This window comes from Pocillopora damicornis, chromosome 8 (genome assembly GCF_964200805.1).
Source record: "Pocillopora damicornis chromosome 8, jaPocDami1.2, whole genome shotgun sequence".
NCBI lineage: Eukaryota > Metazoa > Cnidaria > Anthozoa > Scleractinia > Pocilloporidae > Pocillopora > Pocillopora damicornis.
Genome location: NC_142677.1, coordinates 422,429 through 441,992, shown reverse-complemented (window position 1 = coordinate 441,992; position 19,564 = coordinate 422,429). Strand labels below are relative to the sequence as shown.

Sequence of the window (19,564 nt, the reverse complement as noted above, 5' to 3'; positions counted from 1 at the left end):
CTCTGGGAGTCTCGATGTCACCATTTACCCGGGATATCCCAGAAATACGGGCGGTCGCATTAGTTCCCAGCTAATCATGCGCTTTCGATTTCAGAACACAAACATGTCTGCTAGTTGTTTAGCTTTATGAGTTCTAAAGTTTGGACGCCGAATTTGCGAAAGCTTTTTAATTTTTGCACGAATTTGAGTTCAGGTATTCTTGAGAAGTTCTCAATGTGGGTATACGCGACAATGGATTGTTTAAAGGGGATTTACAATGGTATAGGAATTCGATTTTTTATGATGGCTCTCATAAGGATTTGGACCCTAATAATGTACGTTTTGCGACGAAACTTAAAGAAGGTAAGCTGGTGTACTTAAGGTGTGCATGATTTCACCAAGTGTCGAAAAATTCGATCTTATTTGTTTGCTTTAACATAACAAACGCTTATGCACGCAATTCAAGCTTGCCATGGCACGCGGCTGTAATATCAGTAGATCGTGTGTGCGCCAATATAAGATTTTAGATCAATGGAGTTGCTCACATTTTCCTTAATGAAATATTGAATTTGACCAGACATAATTTATAGCCAGCCTCTGATTAAGTATTGACTTAATGGTACTAGATTTGTTCCTTCCAAATATAATTTCGCGTGTTTGTTGTCGGATAAACAAGAGATTGTAATCCCTTTCACAATAAACTGTCATAAGACTACATCCATCGAAGCATGTCAACAGGAAAATGGAAGTGCTCATTATTTCTCACAATCAGGTTACTCGCTCTGATTTTCAGAGAAATCAATGGGTTAGTTTTCTGTAGGGTTTTGTGAAAATGAAACTGTGGATTGAGATTAATTTCTTTAGATACAGTTGCATTTACATTATGCAAGAAAACGCGATTTATCCACCAGAAACGAAAGTTCGTCGTGATCAAACATTTTAAAATGGAATTTTGTTCGTTGAAAAGGTACTGCAAGTCGTTGGAGGTGAATTTAAAAACATGGTTATTATATACACCACATCACAAAGTTTTTTCATTATTTTTTTAATCACTCAGTGTAGTGCTGTGATACATATAAAAATATTCTTTACATTGTTATGGTAACTTCTGCTGCTGAAAAGACTGTTACCATCCTCTGTTGCTACCTTTGCAACACCTACAGTATCTTCCAAACAGTATTAATGAGTTGTAACTACTGCTTGGGTCTTGTTCATGGCAGAAGTTTGCATGTTTTTCACTTCTAACAGCAAATCAAGAACTGTTTTGAATAAAGCTTTTGACTCAAAATATTTCTCTTTCATTTCCATTTTATTTTTTACCCATAATTTATATTCCAGGTGACATGAGATCTCTTCAAACACCAGAAGTATTTGCATGTTCACTTGAAATCTAGTGTGCAAGCAGGTCTGCATGCATGTGAAAATCTTGATTTCTGAGTAAAACATAATGTACACCTGTCATTTTTTCCTTGAGGATAAGTTATTTAAATGGCCTTCTTTCATTGGAACTTGCTTTGGGAAAAGATGATTCATAACATTTTTGTGTGCATTGTGTTTGCTTTTTCCACTTTTGCTAAACTATGTGTAGCCACGCAAAACACCCAGATGACAATGTGGTATTTAAGTTTACATATATATTTCTTCTTATTCTGCAGGTTATTCAACACAAGACTGTTAAATATCAATTGCTTCCTCTGTCACCCATATCAATTGAAAGATTAAGTAAGTACTCTACATGTACATGTACCTGTTAATACAAATAGGGTTCTTGTCATCAGGGTTGTAATAAGAACCATTTCTAGCCAAGCTGCTATAGTTCTCATCAAAACTTTTGTGGCATAGGTAGATATAAAATACCAGACTGTTCTTGCAAGAGATGGGCATTGTGTTATGTGTTCATGTTATACATGTATTCTACTCAACCGAAAAGTGAAAAAATAAGCAAACTTTTTTGATTGGGAAGATAATGGCTTTATTTCACCAAAAAAAAAAAGATTGCTTTTTAGTATAGGAAAAAAAGGGATAAGCTCTGGATCTGAATGGAAATTAGCTATATAGATTTCAATTCAGTGTTGAAAGTAAACCTGGATAATGCTTTGCTTTTGCTTTACCTGTGCCACTCTCTCAACCAATCGGATACAAAACTAAAACCAGTCATTTGGTTGCTTGTGTTTTCCCTCACTGTAGGCAGTGTGGTTGTCTTTACTTTAAGTTCTCATTGTCTCTTTCCTTTCTTTTTGATTGGCTGCTGTGATTACTTTGGTTTTAGGTTTACAACACTCAATCAAAAAGCACTCTACAATTGATAATCTACATCTAAAATTATGTCCATCTGAGGGAGAACTTGGAAAGTGTTGACTTCTAATGCAGGCATTTATTGTGAATGTGAACTTGGGTGTTACTACTTTATTTGTTTTAATTGCAATGTACTTGTGTTTGTATGATAACCAGTGCCTGGTATACAGAAAGTTGTTTAACATTGTAAAACTGTATTTACAGGACTAGTGAAAAGAAAGACGTTAGTGCTTGACCTTGATGAAACTCTCATTCATTCACATCATGATGGGTATGAAATGCCATTTTATACATTTCAATATCCTAAATTGCATAATGAATTGCTCAAGTGTGGTGTCAAACTCTGTAACTGTTTGTATAAATGTTTTTTCCAATTACAGTGTATATACATTGTTAGGATATACCATGCAAGTGAATATTACTTTTTGCATGCACTGATTGGACAGTTTAGAAGTGAAGACCAAGTACTATTCACCTCCAAGCAGCTGCTGAGAAAACATTGCACAAATAGTGAATAATTATTTACCTTGTGGCTTTGTGCCTTGTCATCAAGGAAAACGTACCAATTTTGAGTTAGGCTCTGTGGTCCAATATAAAATTATGGTGGAAGTGGCAAATAATTATTTACCTTGTAGCTTTGTGGCTTAGAAAATATCCACTACTATATACTACCACTTTGGTAAATAATTGTTTATTATGGCTTGTTTATTAATAATTAATTTTAACTATTGTTCAGTGTTGTACGACAGACTGTGAGACCAGGGACACCTCCAGATTTTGTACTGCGGGTAAGTGTTGTATTTTGTTTATCTCCAGACTTTATGAAGGATTTCCCTCAGGACATTCATGGATCCCCTTCCGAACTTAAATTACTAGGCAAATGTGTACAGGCTAATACTACAATGTAAATATCATCTCTCTTTTTTGCTGTTTTTACAGGTTACAATTGACCATCACCCTATCAGATTTTTTGTTCACAAGAGACCTCATGTGGACTTCTTCCTTGAATGTGTAAGTATCTGAAACAGTGTTCTCCTTTTCAGACAGTAAGTGGTGAAGTTTACCCCCTGTAATACCCCTCATTACTGTGTTAGATCACTTGGAATGCTTGAAAATTCAACCAGTGAAATGATTGCACTGTGGTTTAGTACCTTTGCTACTCGGCATAGGGGAGAACACTGCTCAAATGTGCATGTGATATGACAATATTATATACAACTTTCCTGGCCATTGTTTAGGTTGGCACCAGGGAAAGCCAATTTATTTGGGCAAGATGAAAAAGAAAATTCAGCCTGAGGGGAATGTCTTGGGGCACTCTGCAATACAAGATAATAAGAGTGGTTTGAAGAGTTTTTTGCTAAAGAAACAGGGAGAAAATTGTTTCCATTTAATATCAAATTGGCAACTTTTCTTCCCCTGTACAAAGCAATCCATTTATCTTATGCAGTGTGAAGTTTATTTTCTATGGAAACAGCTACTCAGTAACATACATTGTATCTATTCACTAGACCAAACACATTCAAAAATATGCAATTAATATGACCATTGTTCAGCAACTAATAATTATTCATGAACAGAATGTTTTCCTCAAATGTTTTATATAACAATACTGAGGCATTATGACTTAAAATAGCTGTAAATGCAGCAACTCAGGCAATATTTCCTACTTATGTCAGAGTATGATCAGAAGAATATGTATAATTATGTGTATGGATGTTGATTCTTATTACAGGAGATTAACTTGAATTGTTATTTTGTTTACAGGTGAGTCAATGGTATGATCTTGTGATCTTTACTGCTAGTATGGAGGTGAGAGCTTATAAACCTGGTGCTGTTATATTTAACCCTTTCACTTCCAAAATCCAATTCATATTTCTCCTTGCTTTCTGCCATATAATTATTATGATGTTAGTTTAGAGAATCTGATATTCAATTAATTGATGATTCCTTTATGGTATTTTTCTTTATTTGCATCACATGTCTGCTTATTAATAACATATACAATCTTGTAAGGAGACATTCTGTCCTGGTCTCTTTTTGGAGTTAAAGGGTTCACTTTCACATGTGCATTGACCATTAGATGTGATCTGAAAATAGAACAAGCCTAATTCATACATGTGCTAATATGCTTATGTCTTAATAAAATTTAAAAGGTTTACCATATATTAGTTGGCAAGTAGATGATCTTCGTTTTTTCACTTTACTCTAATTTTTTTTGTATCTCTGGTAGATCTATGGAGCTGCAGTTGCAGATAACCTGGATAAAAACAGAGGGGTGCTAAATAGAAGATATTTCCGACAGGTAATAGTGTCTGCAAGTCAGAACATGATTTCAGATCCTTCAAAACCCAGATTGTGGTCCTGTAATGGCTTGGTCTTTCCTGTAAAGTTAATTATTGTATGACCTGGTTGTACAGTCTAAGTTATGGTTTTAGGCTTGGTGGGTCCTTGTATTGGGAGACACTATTCCACCACTGTTTCTTTATCCACAGTAGTTGATAAAACTGGATAAGCTTCCAGGAGCCACCTTCAAATTACTTCATTTGAGCTACATTTCCCGGTGCTCTGTGTAATAAAACTGAGATAAGCTCTTGTCATCTAGTAAAACAAACCAATTTTGAGGTAAGCTCTGTGGTCCAACATAAAATTATGGGAAGCAATGGTGCACCTTGCAGTTCTGGGGAATGACCAGATGTTTAATAGTTCACTTTTCTGTAGCTGTTTACTTGCTTTTTCTTCACTCAAATTGTCTTTTCAAATTTTTTTTGTAGCATTGTACTTTAGATTGTGGTAGTTATACTAAAGATTTATCAATGGTCAATGAGGACCTCTCTTCAGTTTTTATTTTGGACAACTCACCTGGTGCTTATCGATACAATCCAGGTATTTAAGTTATTTGATTTACGTTCTACTCATCATGGGTTTGTATTTGTGACATTTACAGGGATAAGAGCAGAGTAATTTTAATGTGGATTTGGTTTACTGTTTCCCATAGTTTCTAATAAACTCTAGCAATTCCCAGAACCAGGTTGTTAGAAAGCAGCAGACATAGCCTGTCCTGCTTAAATCAAGTTTGGTTACTGATATGCACTCTCATTGCCCCCATTATGTTATTAAATTCCACTGTTTCCTAATATGGGACTTTTCAGAAAAAAAAGGGGGGGGGGTTATTAGAGAGGGGGCCTATAAGAGAGGAGGGTGTAGTAGATAGGGTGGCTTATTAGGAACTGGGATTTAAAGGAAAGGAGGCTTTTCAGAGAGGAAGGCTTATTATAGAGGGGATTGATAGAAAGAGGGGAGTAATAGAGTGGGGGGGGGGGGTTATTTAAGAGGGGGCATATTTGATTTGACTAGGGATAGGAGCTGAAAAGTAGAGATGGGACGTTAATGAACATAAAAAAACTTTTTACTGTATTTCTTCTCTTTATAGACAATGCCATCCCAATCAAATCATGGTTTGCAGATCCTTCAGATACAGCATTATTAAACCTATTGCCTATGTTGGATGCACTAAGATTTGTGACCGATGTAAGGTCCATACTCAGTCGGAATCTACATCTTCACTCGTTGTGGTAAACCCACATTGGCGTGTTGCTGTGTTGTTGCAGGGCGGCACATTTACTGTAGCTAACCATGCATGTGGTTGCTGGCCAAGAAATTGCCTGTAGAAGGAAAAGTTTTGAGAAATAGTTTATAACTTCAAAGGTTGTCTAATGCACAGAGTCACAGAGATGTTTTTATTTGATAAACCCAGACATAGTGCAGACCTGCTATCTTGTATTTCAGCAACAAGCAAACTCTGACTTTCAAAGCCAATGAATCCTTTTTCTTCTCTGTTAATCAGTCATAAGAGACATCTAAAGTCAAGAGCAAAAAATTAGATTTAAATTCTTTGTAAGCAATTCTATGAAAATGATCCTTTGAATCCTTCAAAAATATCTCATTTATTTCCCAAGATATTCACAGCATTGAATGGTGTTTCAACACCCATTCTGCATATCAAAGAAGTAAACATTTTATCAAGTGATGCATTACGTTTCTATGCCGTGCCTTAGCTTTATGTCATAAGCGGAGTGTCAAAAGTAATTTGGGACTGCTTTGTTTTTGCTTTAATTCGCTCTGTGATTGGTTCAGAAAACTCGTGCCACTCTCCTAAACCAATCATATACAAAACTAAAACCAACCATGACGTGGTTGTTCGCAGTTTCCCGCGTTTCAAGCCGTTTGGTCGATGTTACTTTGAGTTCTCATGAGCTCTTTAAGGTATTTTCTTTTTGTTTACTTTGCTTTTGCTCTTACTTTTGCAACACTTAATCAAGAAGCTCACTAACCAGTTATTAAAGTTAGGGTGTCAGTTTTAGTGACACTGATGCAACACTGATCAAAGCTATTTTTCTCAGTTACATCAGCTTTGGTAGTCACATGTACAACTATTATGGTTCTCGTCCTATCTGGTGCTAGAAGTTAAGTTTTTACAGTATTGGTTGTTGTCATTCAAAGAATTCCAAAACACTGACGTTTAAAAGATAATTTTAAGCTTCCGATTATGAAATACTGTGTTGTAAGTGGCTCGTCATGCATGTTTGGTGATGCTCCGAATTCTCAAATTTTATCATTTAACAGTTGGAATCATATCTGTTTCGTTAGGATAACTAACAAAGGTGAAACTGACTCTCAAAAAAGAAATGTGCACACGTGGACATCCGATTATTTTTCCTATAATAGGGCTGAATTTATAGGGGAATTTAAAGAGCCTCTCTGAGGTGTTCTTTATGTTTTTGAGATAAGTTCTTCGGATAGCTTCACATTACATACCTCTCCCTCAGAACGTTAAAAGGAAAAGAAAGAGGTATACCAATTTTTTTTGCTTTATATGGACCAAACTGTATGTGTTTTTGTTCTTGAAGGATTTCATTTGATCACAATGGCAACCTCTACTGTTTTTATCTTTGCGACTGCATTTTGTGAACGCTTGGTGGACTCTGTGCATTTCTGCCTTTTGTACAGATTGTGTTTTTTACGTGTCTCATGTTTGTACATAACCATTAGTTTATAATTATTAAATATTGTTATTATATTAAGTAAGGCCTGTATTAGGATTAAGGAGAAAGTAAAACAATAAATGTGGTAGATGCGACTAAGTGTGGTGTATAGCTACCGCTGACCTCTTACAGAAATGCAGGTAGAAATTGGAACGTAATGGTGGTACAGGGAAGGAACAGCCAAAATGCTACGAAACATCATTAAAGAAATGCGACTCGGTAAATGCTTTTAATTGTGAATTCTACTCGCGTTCCATTACACATGCGGGATACTGCGAATGGTTATTTCCTTTGGGCTGTTGGAGGACAGACACGTGAATTGCGTCTATTTACAACATTTTGCTTTGTTATCATATTAATAAGATAATGAAATCAAAGTGCTCTGTGAGCAAACTCGTCAATTGACACATTATTTTTTGGATTATGTTTAATGTTATCTGGTTTAGGGAATTTTGTGGTCGATTGTCATATCTAGAGTACGAGCAGTAGTTCAGTGTTCGCTAATGTAGCCGCAAAGAAACAAAGTAACGCTGGGATGAGAAGGCATTACAATTGAAATGATCATGCTATTGCATTTGATAACGGTGGATGATGTCATGTGTTTTAAACGTATATCATTTCTGTTTCTGGTTCAAAAGAAAAGGTTTGAAGTAAATGTGGGTGAAAAGTGAAATTTAACGTCTATCATTGTAAATATTAGAAAACCAAGGCAATACTGTCTTAATGAAAACATTAACGATTCCCTCTTTATCATATGAGACAAACGGGAACGAGTTCTGAGTGTATAACTAAGCCAAGACTGCCACCGTCATTTTGGATCTCCGCCTGGGTAAATTTTAGTCACGTGCTAGGCAACGTATAATCAAGAACAAGATAGAATTTCATTTCAGGCCTATTTATCAATTTTGTGGTGTATAACTTTCGCATTTTAGTACGTGATATTTATTTTGAATCTTCAAATTGTCTTGAAACTTAAAAGAAAATTGTTCTTTAAAAATTCACTGAAAATCGGTGGCTAAAATTGTTTGTTTAGGTGTTATTTGATTTTCGTAATAACTTATAATTTCGTCAGTCGCCGGCATCTTTTGTTGCTTCAAACAGGAAAAACTCACGATACGAAGCGTAATGATCGATTTTGTCCTCAATCTCACGCCATAACAGAAAAAGCTTTTGAACATCTGTAAACTCTGAGCGCTTCGCAGAAAGTGATATTTTCAATGAATCTTCGGATTGTTTTCAAGTTCAAGGATTGTAAATTACAATTTTATGAAAAACGAAGGTTGTTCTGTTATTTCAGTGTGAATCCTTGCATACCTGCTAGTCGCTGGCGCCGCTTGTTGAAACTAAAACGAAAAAAAAAACTCTTTTAAGATTATCATTGGCTTCTTTTTGACCCCACCACTATTCTTAGCAACAAAGGTCGCCATTTCGTTTGTTTATTATTCGCCAAAAACTATCAAATGCTCTCAAAAGCCTAAAATCGAAAAAAAGTTTACAGGAATCGACCAATCGAGCGAGCGAGCGAGCGAGTGCTATTCTCCACATCATATCTACAACTCGCTCTTGCGCATGCGCGTAATTCACGAGTTAAAAATTACTCTGTTCTGATTGGTTAAGATAAATGCAGTTTTCAGGTGATTCAATGCAGAAGAGGTTTAATTCAGTGCAACGAAGTAACAAACCTGACTGAACAATTCCTTGAATTGTTTAGCCGGACTTTGAACTTTTTTTGCGCCTTAAAAATGTGAAAATATCATTGTACATTATTGTTATGATCGTACGCACAATGTCACTTGCAGGGTTTGAATAAATTATATTTGCACTTGATGCGCGCGTTTTGCTTCTGCGCAATTATGATAAGCCATCCCGTATTTTTTCATGTATGTTATTAATACGTAATCACATGATTTTTCTCGTGCGATCTGGAATAAATAAGCATTTGCAAATTTTTTCAAAGACCACAAATTGCAAATTAACAAATTTTGTTAGTCTTGGAAAAAAAATAATTTGTGCTTATTTATTCCAAATTGAAATCATGTGATTACCTATACAAAACAAATAGATTCCATGTTGCCGTCAGTCTGTACAATAATAACAGAACACAGGAGACGTCAGAATATGATAAGAATGTCGGTGATACACTTGGCTACGCCTCGTTTTGATGTCATCTGTGATCTACTGCGGAACAAAAGCATTTAGACATGGAATATACTTGTTCATAAAAATCTCGAGCTCGCTTCTTGTTAAGGAACAGAAGAATCTACTCTGTATGCATGCTACATGCCGCCTGTTGATTAGACAACCTTAAACTTTCTCCAAATTCCCTCTCCCTACTCCTCTTACATCATTGGCTCGATATGCTCTCATAAACACGGATTTAATTCACCGCTATCAGTCACTATGAGTTTTGAGATCTCAGAAGGGAGAACAGTTTCATCTTGGACAAGTTTCTAGTGAAAAGCCAATCTTTTAAGATTATTTTTTCAAATAAGGAAGGAAGCATATGCTCCAACTTGTCATTGGCTCGAATTTGGGATAATCTTACCCAGTACAGCCCCCGCACTTGGTAATTGCGAGAATGTAATAACTATTGCGTGAGCTTATGCTCTCTTGTTATCATGTTGTTTGTACAGTGCCTCCTAGGCAAACTTCATTTCGAATATTTATGCTAAACATTCGAAACAAATCTGATGAAATTCAGACATTCTTTATTACAGTGTTCAATGGAGTTTCAATGTTCCCTTGCCGCAATCTGATTTGCTCTCCACATTTCCAATAAATTATTTACTTAAAACGTTCACGTCGTTTTAACAAGGTTGATAAATTGCAGCCATACAAAATGCTTAAGTAAAAGTTAATCACCCAGCCCAAGTTCACTGTGGAATACCATTCTCCTTTTACAAAATAAATTGCTGCTCGTTGGCAATGAAAACTTTCCTCTTCATTTTGGTGAGGATTTTACTTCGCTCCATAACAGTGGACGCAGAGGAAGGTATGTACTCTGATGAAGACACAAACCAGTTCCTTCAAAATGCCCCCGCAAAGAGTCTCGTTATGCCCTAGTATACTCTTTAGAGCTGGTTGGAGAGTGTTGTCACCAGTTTCACTGATTTCATCGTTGAGAGGAGTAACAATCTATCCAAGAAAATTTTCCAAAACGCAAACAAATGATTACTTTATTTACTGAGGAGCGGCGTCGTTCGAGCGATCCGTTTGAATTAAAAAAACTGATGAATTTCACTATTTGGAGTGACAGTTACCACAAAAACAACTCAATGACTTATCTTATTTTCAATTGTGCCTGAGATTTAAGATTAACGAAAAAACCCTGATTTTTTTTGCTGACAAACTGTTTATTCTCGATCTAAATTCAAACCTAGCTTAAAAGTAAGCATTTTAAGAACGCCAGATTATCCTTAATGACTTAGATACTAATTAACGCTGAGTTGGCACGCACTCTGAATTTCATCATTTTATCCGATTAATGGGTTCATTTTCCAGGTTTAGAGCTTAGAATTTAAAAAGCTGTCCTTAAGTTCTCGTTACTTCATTTTTTTGCTGGGAAATCTCGACTATGATTTGCGATTCGTAATAACTGTTATTTTGGAAGTAAAAATACTCCCTGGAGAGGACTGAGCATTGGTTTGAAACGGCCCGAGGGCGGGAAAAGTCAGGTCGATTGAACTTGGAGGTGGATAATAAAGAAAAAGACAATTTGAAAAAAAAGCAGTAAACCAGCTTTTATTAGTCTGATGATTAATTTCGAGTAGAAATATATTTTTTCCAAAACGAAAATGATCTTTTAATAATTTATAGTTTTCCGCATTAATAATTCGTTAAAAGATTCGTGCAGAAGTCAGTTCGATGTATACTTATAGACACTGAAATGTGGACTATCAAAATCATGATGAAAAAGCAATTTGAAAAAGGAGACTACTAGGTTTAAATATACGATGGGGTTTTGAAAGGATGTGATTAAGCTTTCAAATGTTATCTTTTTTTTCTTCTTATTGGCGGGTCTTAAGGATAGTTTGCATAACAAATACACGTTACTTTTTGTCATTTTAATTTTAATTAACAGATCGCGAGAATGGCGCCGGTCCTCAGTAAACAGAGCGCGATCATTTGTTTGCGTTTTGGAAAATTGTCTTGGATAGATTGCTTACTCCTCTTAACGATGAAATCAGTGAAACAGGTGATAACACTCTCCAACCAGCTCTGAAGAATATCCTCATTTTAATTTTCAATTTTTTCCATTTTCACTTAACGTCTATAAAATATTCTGCTAGCCTTTTTGAAAAAGGATTATTAACTTGGCGGTTGGACGTCTGAATGCATAGATGAAAGGGGGTTTTTTAGTCATAAATGGGTTGCGTTTCATGGATCGTAGTTGTTTTCCTGTGATAACTTTTATCTTTGCATGGGTAGATTTTCATCCCTGCGTTGCATTTAACGCAAATCAAGATTTGCAATGTGCACTGCTCTTGGAGTTGTTTGAAGAAACATGCCTCCAGCACTCAATTCGGATACAGTTGATTGTAAATGACTGATTCATTAGAAAATAAAGATGGGCCGGCAATTTTTCTACCGCAAGAATTTTGTTGCTAGAATTTTGTTATTGTTTAACTTTTGCACAATGTTTCCTTTTATGCAATCTCTTGCAATTTTTTCTCTCCTGACATCAAGTTTGAAGGGTCGATGATTTGCTAACCTAAAATCTATGGGGAACCACTTTTTTAATTTCCTTGCGACTAGTTTTGTTGATTTCAGGCCCCTGTGGGAAAAAAGCTAAGTATGCCATAATGGCCACTCCCTCTCCACTTCAGATATGTGCCGACATCTCAAGTTTAAGAAACCAACTCGAGGCTTTGCCCTGGAAGGTCATGTGATAAAAATCCATTCTATAGGATTACATGAATCCTGTAAAAATCTGTGCACAATGGACAACCGGTGTGTCTCATTTAACACCGGTCCATCGGCGAAACCAGACAATATGGTGTGCGAGCTGAGTGATTCTGATGCCAAAAGACATCCCGAAGATCTTAAGTCACGAATGGGCTTTTTTTACAGAGACGCTGAGGTGAGAGATCGAACGCTCTTTGCAGAAATTAAAACTCGTAACAGCCACATGCTACACAGAAATATCAAGCCGGAAAATTTTACGCTCTTTCATAATTAGGAATATTTTAGCGTAATATTGGTTAATGCAAATGGTTAGTATGGAACTAACGGTTTTTGACGGATCAGATCTCGAGGCTGCGCAACTATTCCACCTTCATTTAAAAAAAAGGAAACCGAGAAAAAAGGAATCAGTGACGAGAGCTCAAAACTTTTGCCATTTTTTTTCAGAACTTATGTAGCAACATAATTTGTTCCCATAACGGAACTTGTCTGACAGGATTCACAGATAAAGGATATTTTTGTGAGTGCAAAGCTGGTTCGGGATTTACCGGACAACACTGCGAAAAAGGTAAAAATGAAAAGGGAAATCTTCTTTTGATTTTACCTTTTTACAAATATTTCTGCAAGTAAATCGGTCGCTTTCAATGGGGTTTTACGATTCATATGCCTTCAAATTGTGCGGATATACCAGTTGGTCATTTAACTTGGCTTGTTAGTAGCTTGATCAATTCATTATGACTAGAGAGCTACAATCTTGCCCCAAAGTCTTGACGGATTTCGATGAAAGCGCCCTTACTTAGGCGTCTCTTTAGGCGTGCCGTTCTCTTTTCTCTCTCCCCTTGTAATGTTGATTTTAACACCATTTATCATTATTCCCGCTCTCATCACTGATGGGGGGTAGGGGCTTAGTCACCATTAAACGATCAATACCAATGTTGCCTGTTTATTAACTGCCTTTTTCGTATGTATTGCGAGATTCTCTCAAGGACGTTTGAACATACGTACGATTTTAATAGTTATCCAGCCTTAGTGATTGCATTAAGACGCTAATCTCGAACTACCTCTTTCATCTGAGATTAAACATTTTTTGTTGTTTAAATGACTCATTTATTAATCACGCACACATTACATTGCATTGCCTCTCATGTTTGTTTCAGAGAACTGGAAAAAGGTCAACAATGCCGCTATTTGCTTCGGGGGTGTAGAAAACACTCAAAGAAATTTTTCAATGAGGGAGTCCGGCCTGATATTTACATTCAAGCTTGTTTACAGGAGTGGCGATGGTATTAAATGTAATCCTGGTGTTTCTTCAGCATACTGGGGATGTACGAGCCCTTTAGTAGGTGAAAAGAAACTTTTTACAGTCATAACATTTCCAAACAAGACTGCTCTACCGATTGCAGACTACGCAAAAGATACCTCTAGCTGTAACTTTAAGTATCATTCATATCAACTTAATGGCACTGATGTAAACTCAACCGAACTGGTATTTAAAACAATGTTTTCCCCTTTGCCAGTATCAATTGGCCAAGTATTCCAAATTTGGTATGCAGAAGTCTTAGATAATTGTTATTGGAGTAACAACAGTGGCGAGACATGCGCTGATGTTTACGCGTGGTATGCTTAGGATTATTCCTTATATTGCCTACCACAGCCTTGCATCTTATGATGTCACGCATGACCAGCGTACAAATTCCATATCTAGCTGCGTTTTCTTTATGGCTGGAGTTCAGGAGGGAGCAGTACATTAGCAACTCCTTGTAAATGTAATCATGTTGATAATGCCTCTCGATAAATGGGTGATGGTAACTCTCTTTTATAGCGGACCTCGAGTGCGCGAAGCGAGCCAGCGGAACCCTATACCTAAGGAAATATGGTAGCCTATTAAGCGAAGGAACATTTTTTATCACGTGATAGCCGTACCTCGTTTTTGGGTACATCTGTATAATAGGAGCTTCACCTGATTTATATATTAGCAAATATTTATCCACCAACACAAAGTGAGAAACAGCAAAACTCGTCAGAGATATTTTCCGCATTTCATGGATTTGGCTTTATATTTAAAATGGTAACAAAAGAACAGGTACCTATGATTGAAAAAAAATATTAAATATCGGTGTGGAATAAAAAGTAGCAAAAATTGAGAGAAATTTTAAGATATATGTCTGAGTGTTAGGTCCAAAAAGAATTAAAGTACTTCGTATAGTTCTCTCGATGCTGATGTCTCCAAAAGAAACTTTTTGATATTTGTACCTGTACAATAAAGCTAAAGCAAACATAAGAAACAGCTGGACTTATTAGCAACGTTTTAATCGTTCTTGGTATTAATATTTTTATTCTTCTATGGATTGGCACTGCGTTTAACTTTATTGCTGTATGATAAAAGAACACTGTTGACGGCAAAATTATTGATAAACGCCCAACGAAGCTTCGATACTTCAGACAATTTTGGTAATTAATAACTGCCACCAGATGTGCATAATGAGCCTTCCATAGTATGGCTTGGAGTTTTGAGGAATGTATGAATTATTGTAACTATATAAATCCGCGAGTGGGTGAGAAGATCTTTGATGTAAATTCAGTAAAGACAGTGCACAGTCTTGGCCTCTCATCGGTGACACAAGAGTCAATTGAACGGATCTACAACTCTTGCTGTCACTCCGTTCCAAGAGATTGCTCTCTGAATTTACCTTTTATTACGAAAAAGAAATATGGAACTAATCAAAACTAAAGCTCGCTAAGTGTTCAGTTCATTGTGCATACCTGAAAATAAAATGATCTTGCTTGAACAACAGTGTTCTATCATACACAGTGTACAGGACATATTTTATGTACAAGCTTATTCAATGTGTCTTTTATCAGGGGTCCATTTCATTTCAAGATTAAATAAAGCCGGTTTATTTGCAGTTTTCATTAGGCAATAGAAGCTCTTTAAAAGTGAAATAAGATTAAGTTTAAGGGCGCATGTATCATCCAAAGTGGTTTCTGTACCAATCATGTATTTGTCGTGGTATGTTCATGATAGAGTGCCGAATGCGTCTCATCTTCCAACAGTAAATTACAGGGTTTAAAGATGAATTCAGAAACATAAGGGATAACGAAAAATAAAATATTTTCCCAACTGGCTTGCCATGATGATTTAATGCCATGATGAAAAAGAAAATAAATGTCAGCGAGTAACAAATGAAAAGGACGATATACACGTAGAAAACACCGATTACCAATTTAATAAGACCAGCAAAATTTGCCCTTTCACCAGGCTGCGGAGCTTCGCGTTGCACTTGCAGGGACTGTATTTGAGTCTTGTGGTGCCTTACAGCTAAATAAATCTTGAAGTAGGCCATTGCTGTCAGAAAGTGAAAAAAAATCGCGAGAATAGTTGTGATGAAGTTGGAAAGGTGCAACGGAAACCAGAGCCACATCACAGAAAGAAAAACACTCAGCGTCCATGTGGAGATCACCATAATAACGACCCGCTTGTGAGTCACAAGTTCTTGATATCTTAGATGAAGATGGATGGCTAAGAGCCTGTCCAGGGTTATGGCTGTGGTACCACATAAAGAAGCCGCGCAAAACAGAATAAATGTGACATGAAAAGCCGTATAGAAAATACACTCGGGGTTGCTGCCTTCTAACAGCTTGTATTGAAATGAAGTGTAGAATGGCTGAGCAAATAAACCAACACCAACATCGGAAACAGCAAGATTCATCAGTAACGTGCGGAGTGTTCTTGGCAAAGAGGATGTTTTTCGTATTCCATGGATTGTCAATACGTTTAACATTATTGCTGTATAACATAGAAAACTGTTGACGACCACACTTAAGGCATAAGTCCAACTAAGCTTCATTACTTCAGATATTTTTGGCGATACCTGTCGCCAGTAGTTGCATACGGAGTCTTCCATGATAGGGACAAGAGTCTTGACGAAGCCGTAAATGGTGAGGTGAAAGCGGGTGAAATAGCTCTATAGGATGATCTTTTTCAAAATACTGACTGGGATAAAAACTCCACGAGGAAGCTCAGTGGGGAAATTCTTACATCAAAGAGATGTGATGCAGGATGGAAATCCTGTGGTGAAACGAGGGAAGAGGCAGAATGAAGATTAGATCATGACAGTTGTCCTTTATTTGTTTGTTAGACTACTTTAAATTAATATTTCTCTTGACGCAAGATGTATTTTTATTTGCTTTAATAAAAGCTTTTATGCATCCGGAGGTATGCTTAGGAAAATGAAACATTTCACCATGTTTGCAGTTAATTTGAGAAAAAAAAACCGCCTTTTTAATTACTCAACTTACCCACGATGTAAAGAACAGTCAATACTAAAAGTCAGTTCTAATAACTACGGCTTGTTAAGTGCCTTAGAAGCCCTTTTTAAATTAAACTCATCGGAAGTCATTTAATTTGTGCAAAAGACTATTTTCCGTGGATTTTTGTCAAATCTTTGGCCTCATGTTTAGAACGATTACTTAACTAAATAAATAATTTTAGTGGAGGACGTTTAAGGTAAGAAGAGACACATGAACAAGATGGTGTAATCATTGTCAGGTGAGTTTTAGATAATGTATCAATTGGTAAATTGTTTGATAATTGTATCTTTCCTTTACGCCGAGTAGCTTTTTACTATTAGACCACTTTAAGTTGTTATTTTAATTGACAGCTACCGGTATAATCGAGTAACAGTACTATATGAAATATTTGTAAAAACAAAAAACAAAAAAAATTCCATTTTTATAAATTACTTGAAATTGGCAGCTGCTCAAACAAATTTTTTTCAAAATAAAGTATGTAGATATTACGAATAATTGCAGTGAATTAATGTGGCTTCTTGGCTTCTTGCCGCTTGTTCAGCGTATCTTATCTACAAGCATTTCCCTTGCCGTCACCGCTTTGTGAAACTACCTTTATGAAACTAGCTTTGATATAGAGAAAAAACAAAAGAAAACCAACAGCTTGCCGCGCATTTAGTCACAACAGTACCAGAGAACTAGATGATGTTGCACAATCATGATTCTATTCTCAGACTTAAATCACAAATTGAACTATAATTTACTTGGTTTTACATATCAAGACTAGGCAAACTATCATTGAATTAAGGGGGTAAGTTTCTAAAGAAACTGTGGTGCTGCGTCGGTGAGAGAGTATAGCAGGTAATTTAGTGTTAACAACTGAGTTGAAAACGTAAATTGGCCACCGTAAAGGGTAAAAAAGCTGAAGTTTCGAGCGTTAGCCCTTCGTCAGAGCGATTGATTGGGTTTTTGGTTTAACTTTTTACTTTTACTTTCATTATCAGTTTACTAGTTTTCAGTTATCTCCTAAGAAGTTCGAATGCATGTGATTATTTACAGTTCTAGTCTTAGAAAACTAGCTTTCGAACAGTGTTTTTGAAACAGTGTCTCATGGCCTTTGTCAACCGCCTTAGGAAAAGCGATCCGTGTACCAAGCTTGTATACAGGGTGGAATTTAGAAAAAAGGATATAGCGAAAAAGACACAGGTCCCATTAATGCAGTATTTAACCCTTTTAGTGAAATGAAAAATGTGCAGATAAACAGCTAAGAACCTGTCCAGGTCTATGAAATCAGTATCACCTAAGCAAGCCACATAAAACAATGCCTGCGTGATGTTAAATAAACAAATAAACACACCCACAGTTGTCGTTTTGCAACAACTTGACAAGAGGTGAAATGTAGAATGGCTGACCAAATAAACCAACACCAACATCAGAAATAGCAAGACATATCTTTAATGTTCTAAGTGTTCTCGGCGACGTTGATGCCTTCTGTTTTCCATGCATTGCCAATACGTTTGACGTTATTGCTGTATAACAAAGAGAACTGTTAAGGACGAAGTTTGTGCTATACTATACGCCCAGCGAAGCTTCGAATGTTTAATTTTCTTTCGCAATGGTTGCAACCACTGGTCACAAACTGAGGCTGCCATTGTAGGAACTAAAGTACAGAAGAGGAAGGAATTTATAACATTGCGAGGATCCCCGTGAAACAGTGTAGAACCAAAAACTACCTGAAGAAACTGAGTCAAGAGAACTGTATGTAAAAGATAATGATGATGAAACGGATTGTGAATCCCAGTGGAGTGCTGTTGCTCTGCGATATCCTAATGTACCAAAAAGCTCGAAGTAGCTGAGCAACAAGTACCAGTCTATTTTATAACTCTCTCCTCGTATAAGTGGGACAGACCAATTAAGAATTCTATTTCCCCTACTTCAAGTTACCGCAAATGACATCTTATTACATCCGGAGCTTGCAAAACTTTTTTTCTTTAATGGATCGTGTCAAATCTTTGGCTTCATATCAGGAATGGTAACCAAACGAAAGGTTCATGTGAAGGGAGCAAATAATATAAATTCAATAACAACCAAAAAAAAATAAAAAAAATGAAACAAAAATCAACCACCTAATATAAGAGGAAAGTAACCCTTGATGGCCATGGCGAAAATGAAAGCTTCCTATAAGATACCACGTGGTTCTAATATTGTGGCTGCTGCTTTGGTTATTTTTTTTGTTTGGTTGTCTATTTTGTTTCAAAGAGGGGCACGTTTACCTGCAAAACCTGTTGAGAATTCTTCGACGTAGAGGTGATATTAATTAACCGAACAATTTTTTAAAATCTTTTTGTAGAATTGGGTATTGCAATTGTTGAAGAAAGGTTTTTCTTATCTTATCGCTTGATTTCTAGATCATGGACAGGCATGGTAATTTCTCATATACCACTGTTACTATTTGTCCAACTTTCACGCGTGTTATCAAATGATCAGAGAAGGGATCTTTCATGCCGTAGAACAAAAGGAAATTTACTAGGTGTTTATTTCGCATCCTGAGCACAATGAGTTTCCAGATAGCCGCAGTTTGCCAACATGCTAATCTTGGCCTCCTCAAACGACTTACATTGGTACAATTTCAGAAAACCTTAACCCACATCGTTCCATACATGTTGTTTCTTCATGTCAATAAAATTCGTACTCAGTTTCATAGAACAACTTGAGAGATCTACGGACCTAACCTAGCCTCCGGAAATATTTTGATAATAGATACTTATAATTCGATAAGTTAAAGTTCCTCATCGACAGAAAGAACTGGTTAGAAAATCAGCTCAACAGCTCGAAACAGATTAAGATATTTGTCTAATGAAAAACAAGTGTCATTTGGGAAACGAAATTAGATTTGGAGGCTTTTCTGTAAACGATATCATGTTGCAGCTGATCAGTTAGAAATGCAATTTCTGGAAATTCAATGAACGACGAGGGCTACCCTTGACAACCAATCCTAGAGTTGAGAAAAAATATGGATGACTCTCCAGGACCGTGCTTAAGAGCTGCTTAACAGC

General features: G+C 36.4%; 2 protein-coding genes across 2 annotated transcripts; both read left to right on the top strand.

Moving 5' to 3' along the window:
* The first annotated feature begins 66 nt into the window (after positions 1 to 66).
* On the top strand, positions 67 to 7,411 carry LOC113680691 (CTD nuclear envelope phosphatase 1A). The gene is made up of 9 exons (XM_027197728.2): positions 67 to 342; positions 1,635 to 1,701; positions 2,479 to 2,545; positions 3,011 to 3,062; positions 3,214 to 3,285; positions 4,039 to 4,083; positions 4,505 to 4,576; positions 5,046 to 5,157; positions 5,705 to 7,411. The coding sequence occupies exons 1-9, from the start codon at positions 127 to 129 to the stop codon at positions 5,848 to 5,850; spliced, it is 849 nt and encodes a 282-aa protein (XP_027053529.1). The 5' UTR covers positions 67 to 126; the 3' UTR covers positions 5,851 to 7,411.
* A 2,601-nt stretch (positions 7,412 to 10,012) lies between these two features.
* On the top strand, positions 10,013 to 15,124 carry LOC113680641 (uncharacterized). Its single transcript, XM_089180692.1, has 4 exons — positions 10,013 to 10,308; positions 12,143 to 12,396; positions 12,666 to 12,786; positions 13,376 to 15,124. Exons 1-4 carry the CDS (start codon positions 10,242 to 10,244, stop codon positions 13,843 to 13,845), a joined length of 912 nt encoding a protein of 303 aa, XP_089036818.1. The 5' UTR covers positions 10,013 to 10,241; the 3' UTR covers positions 13,846 to 15,124.
* Positions 15,125 to 19,564: the final 4,440 nt, after the last annotated feature.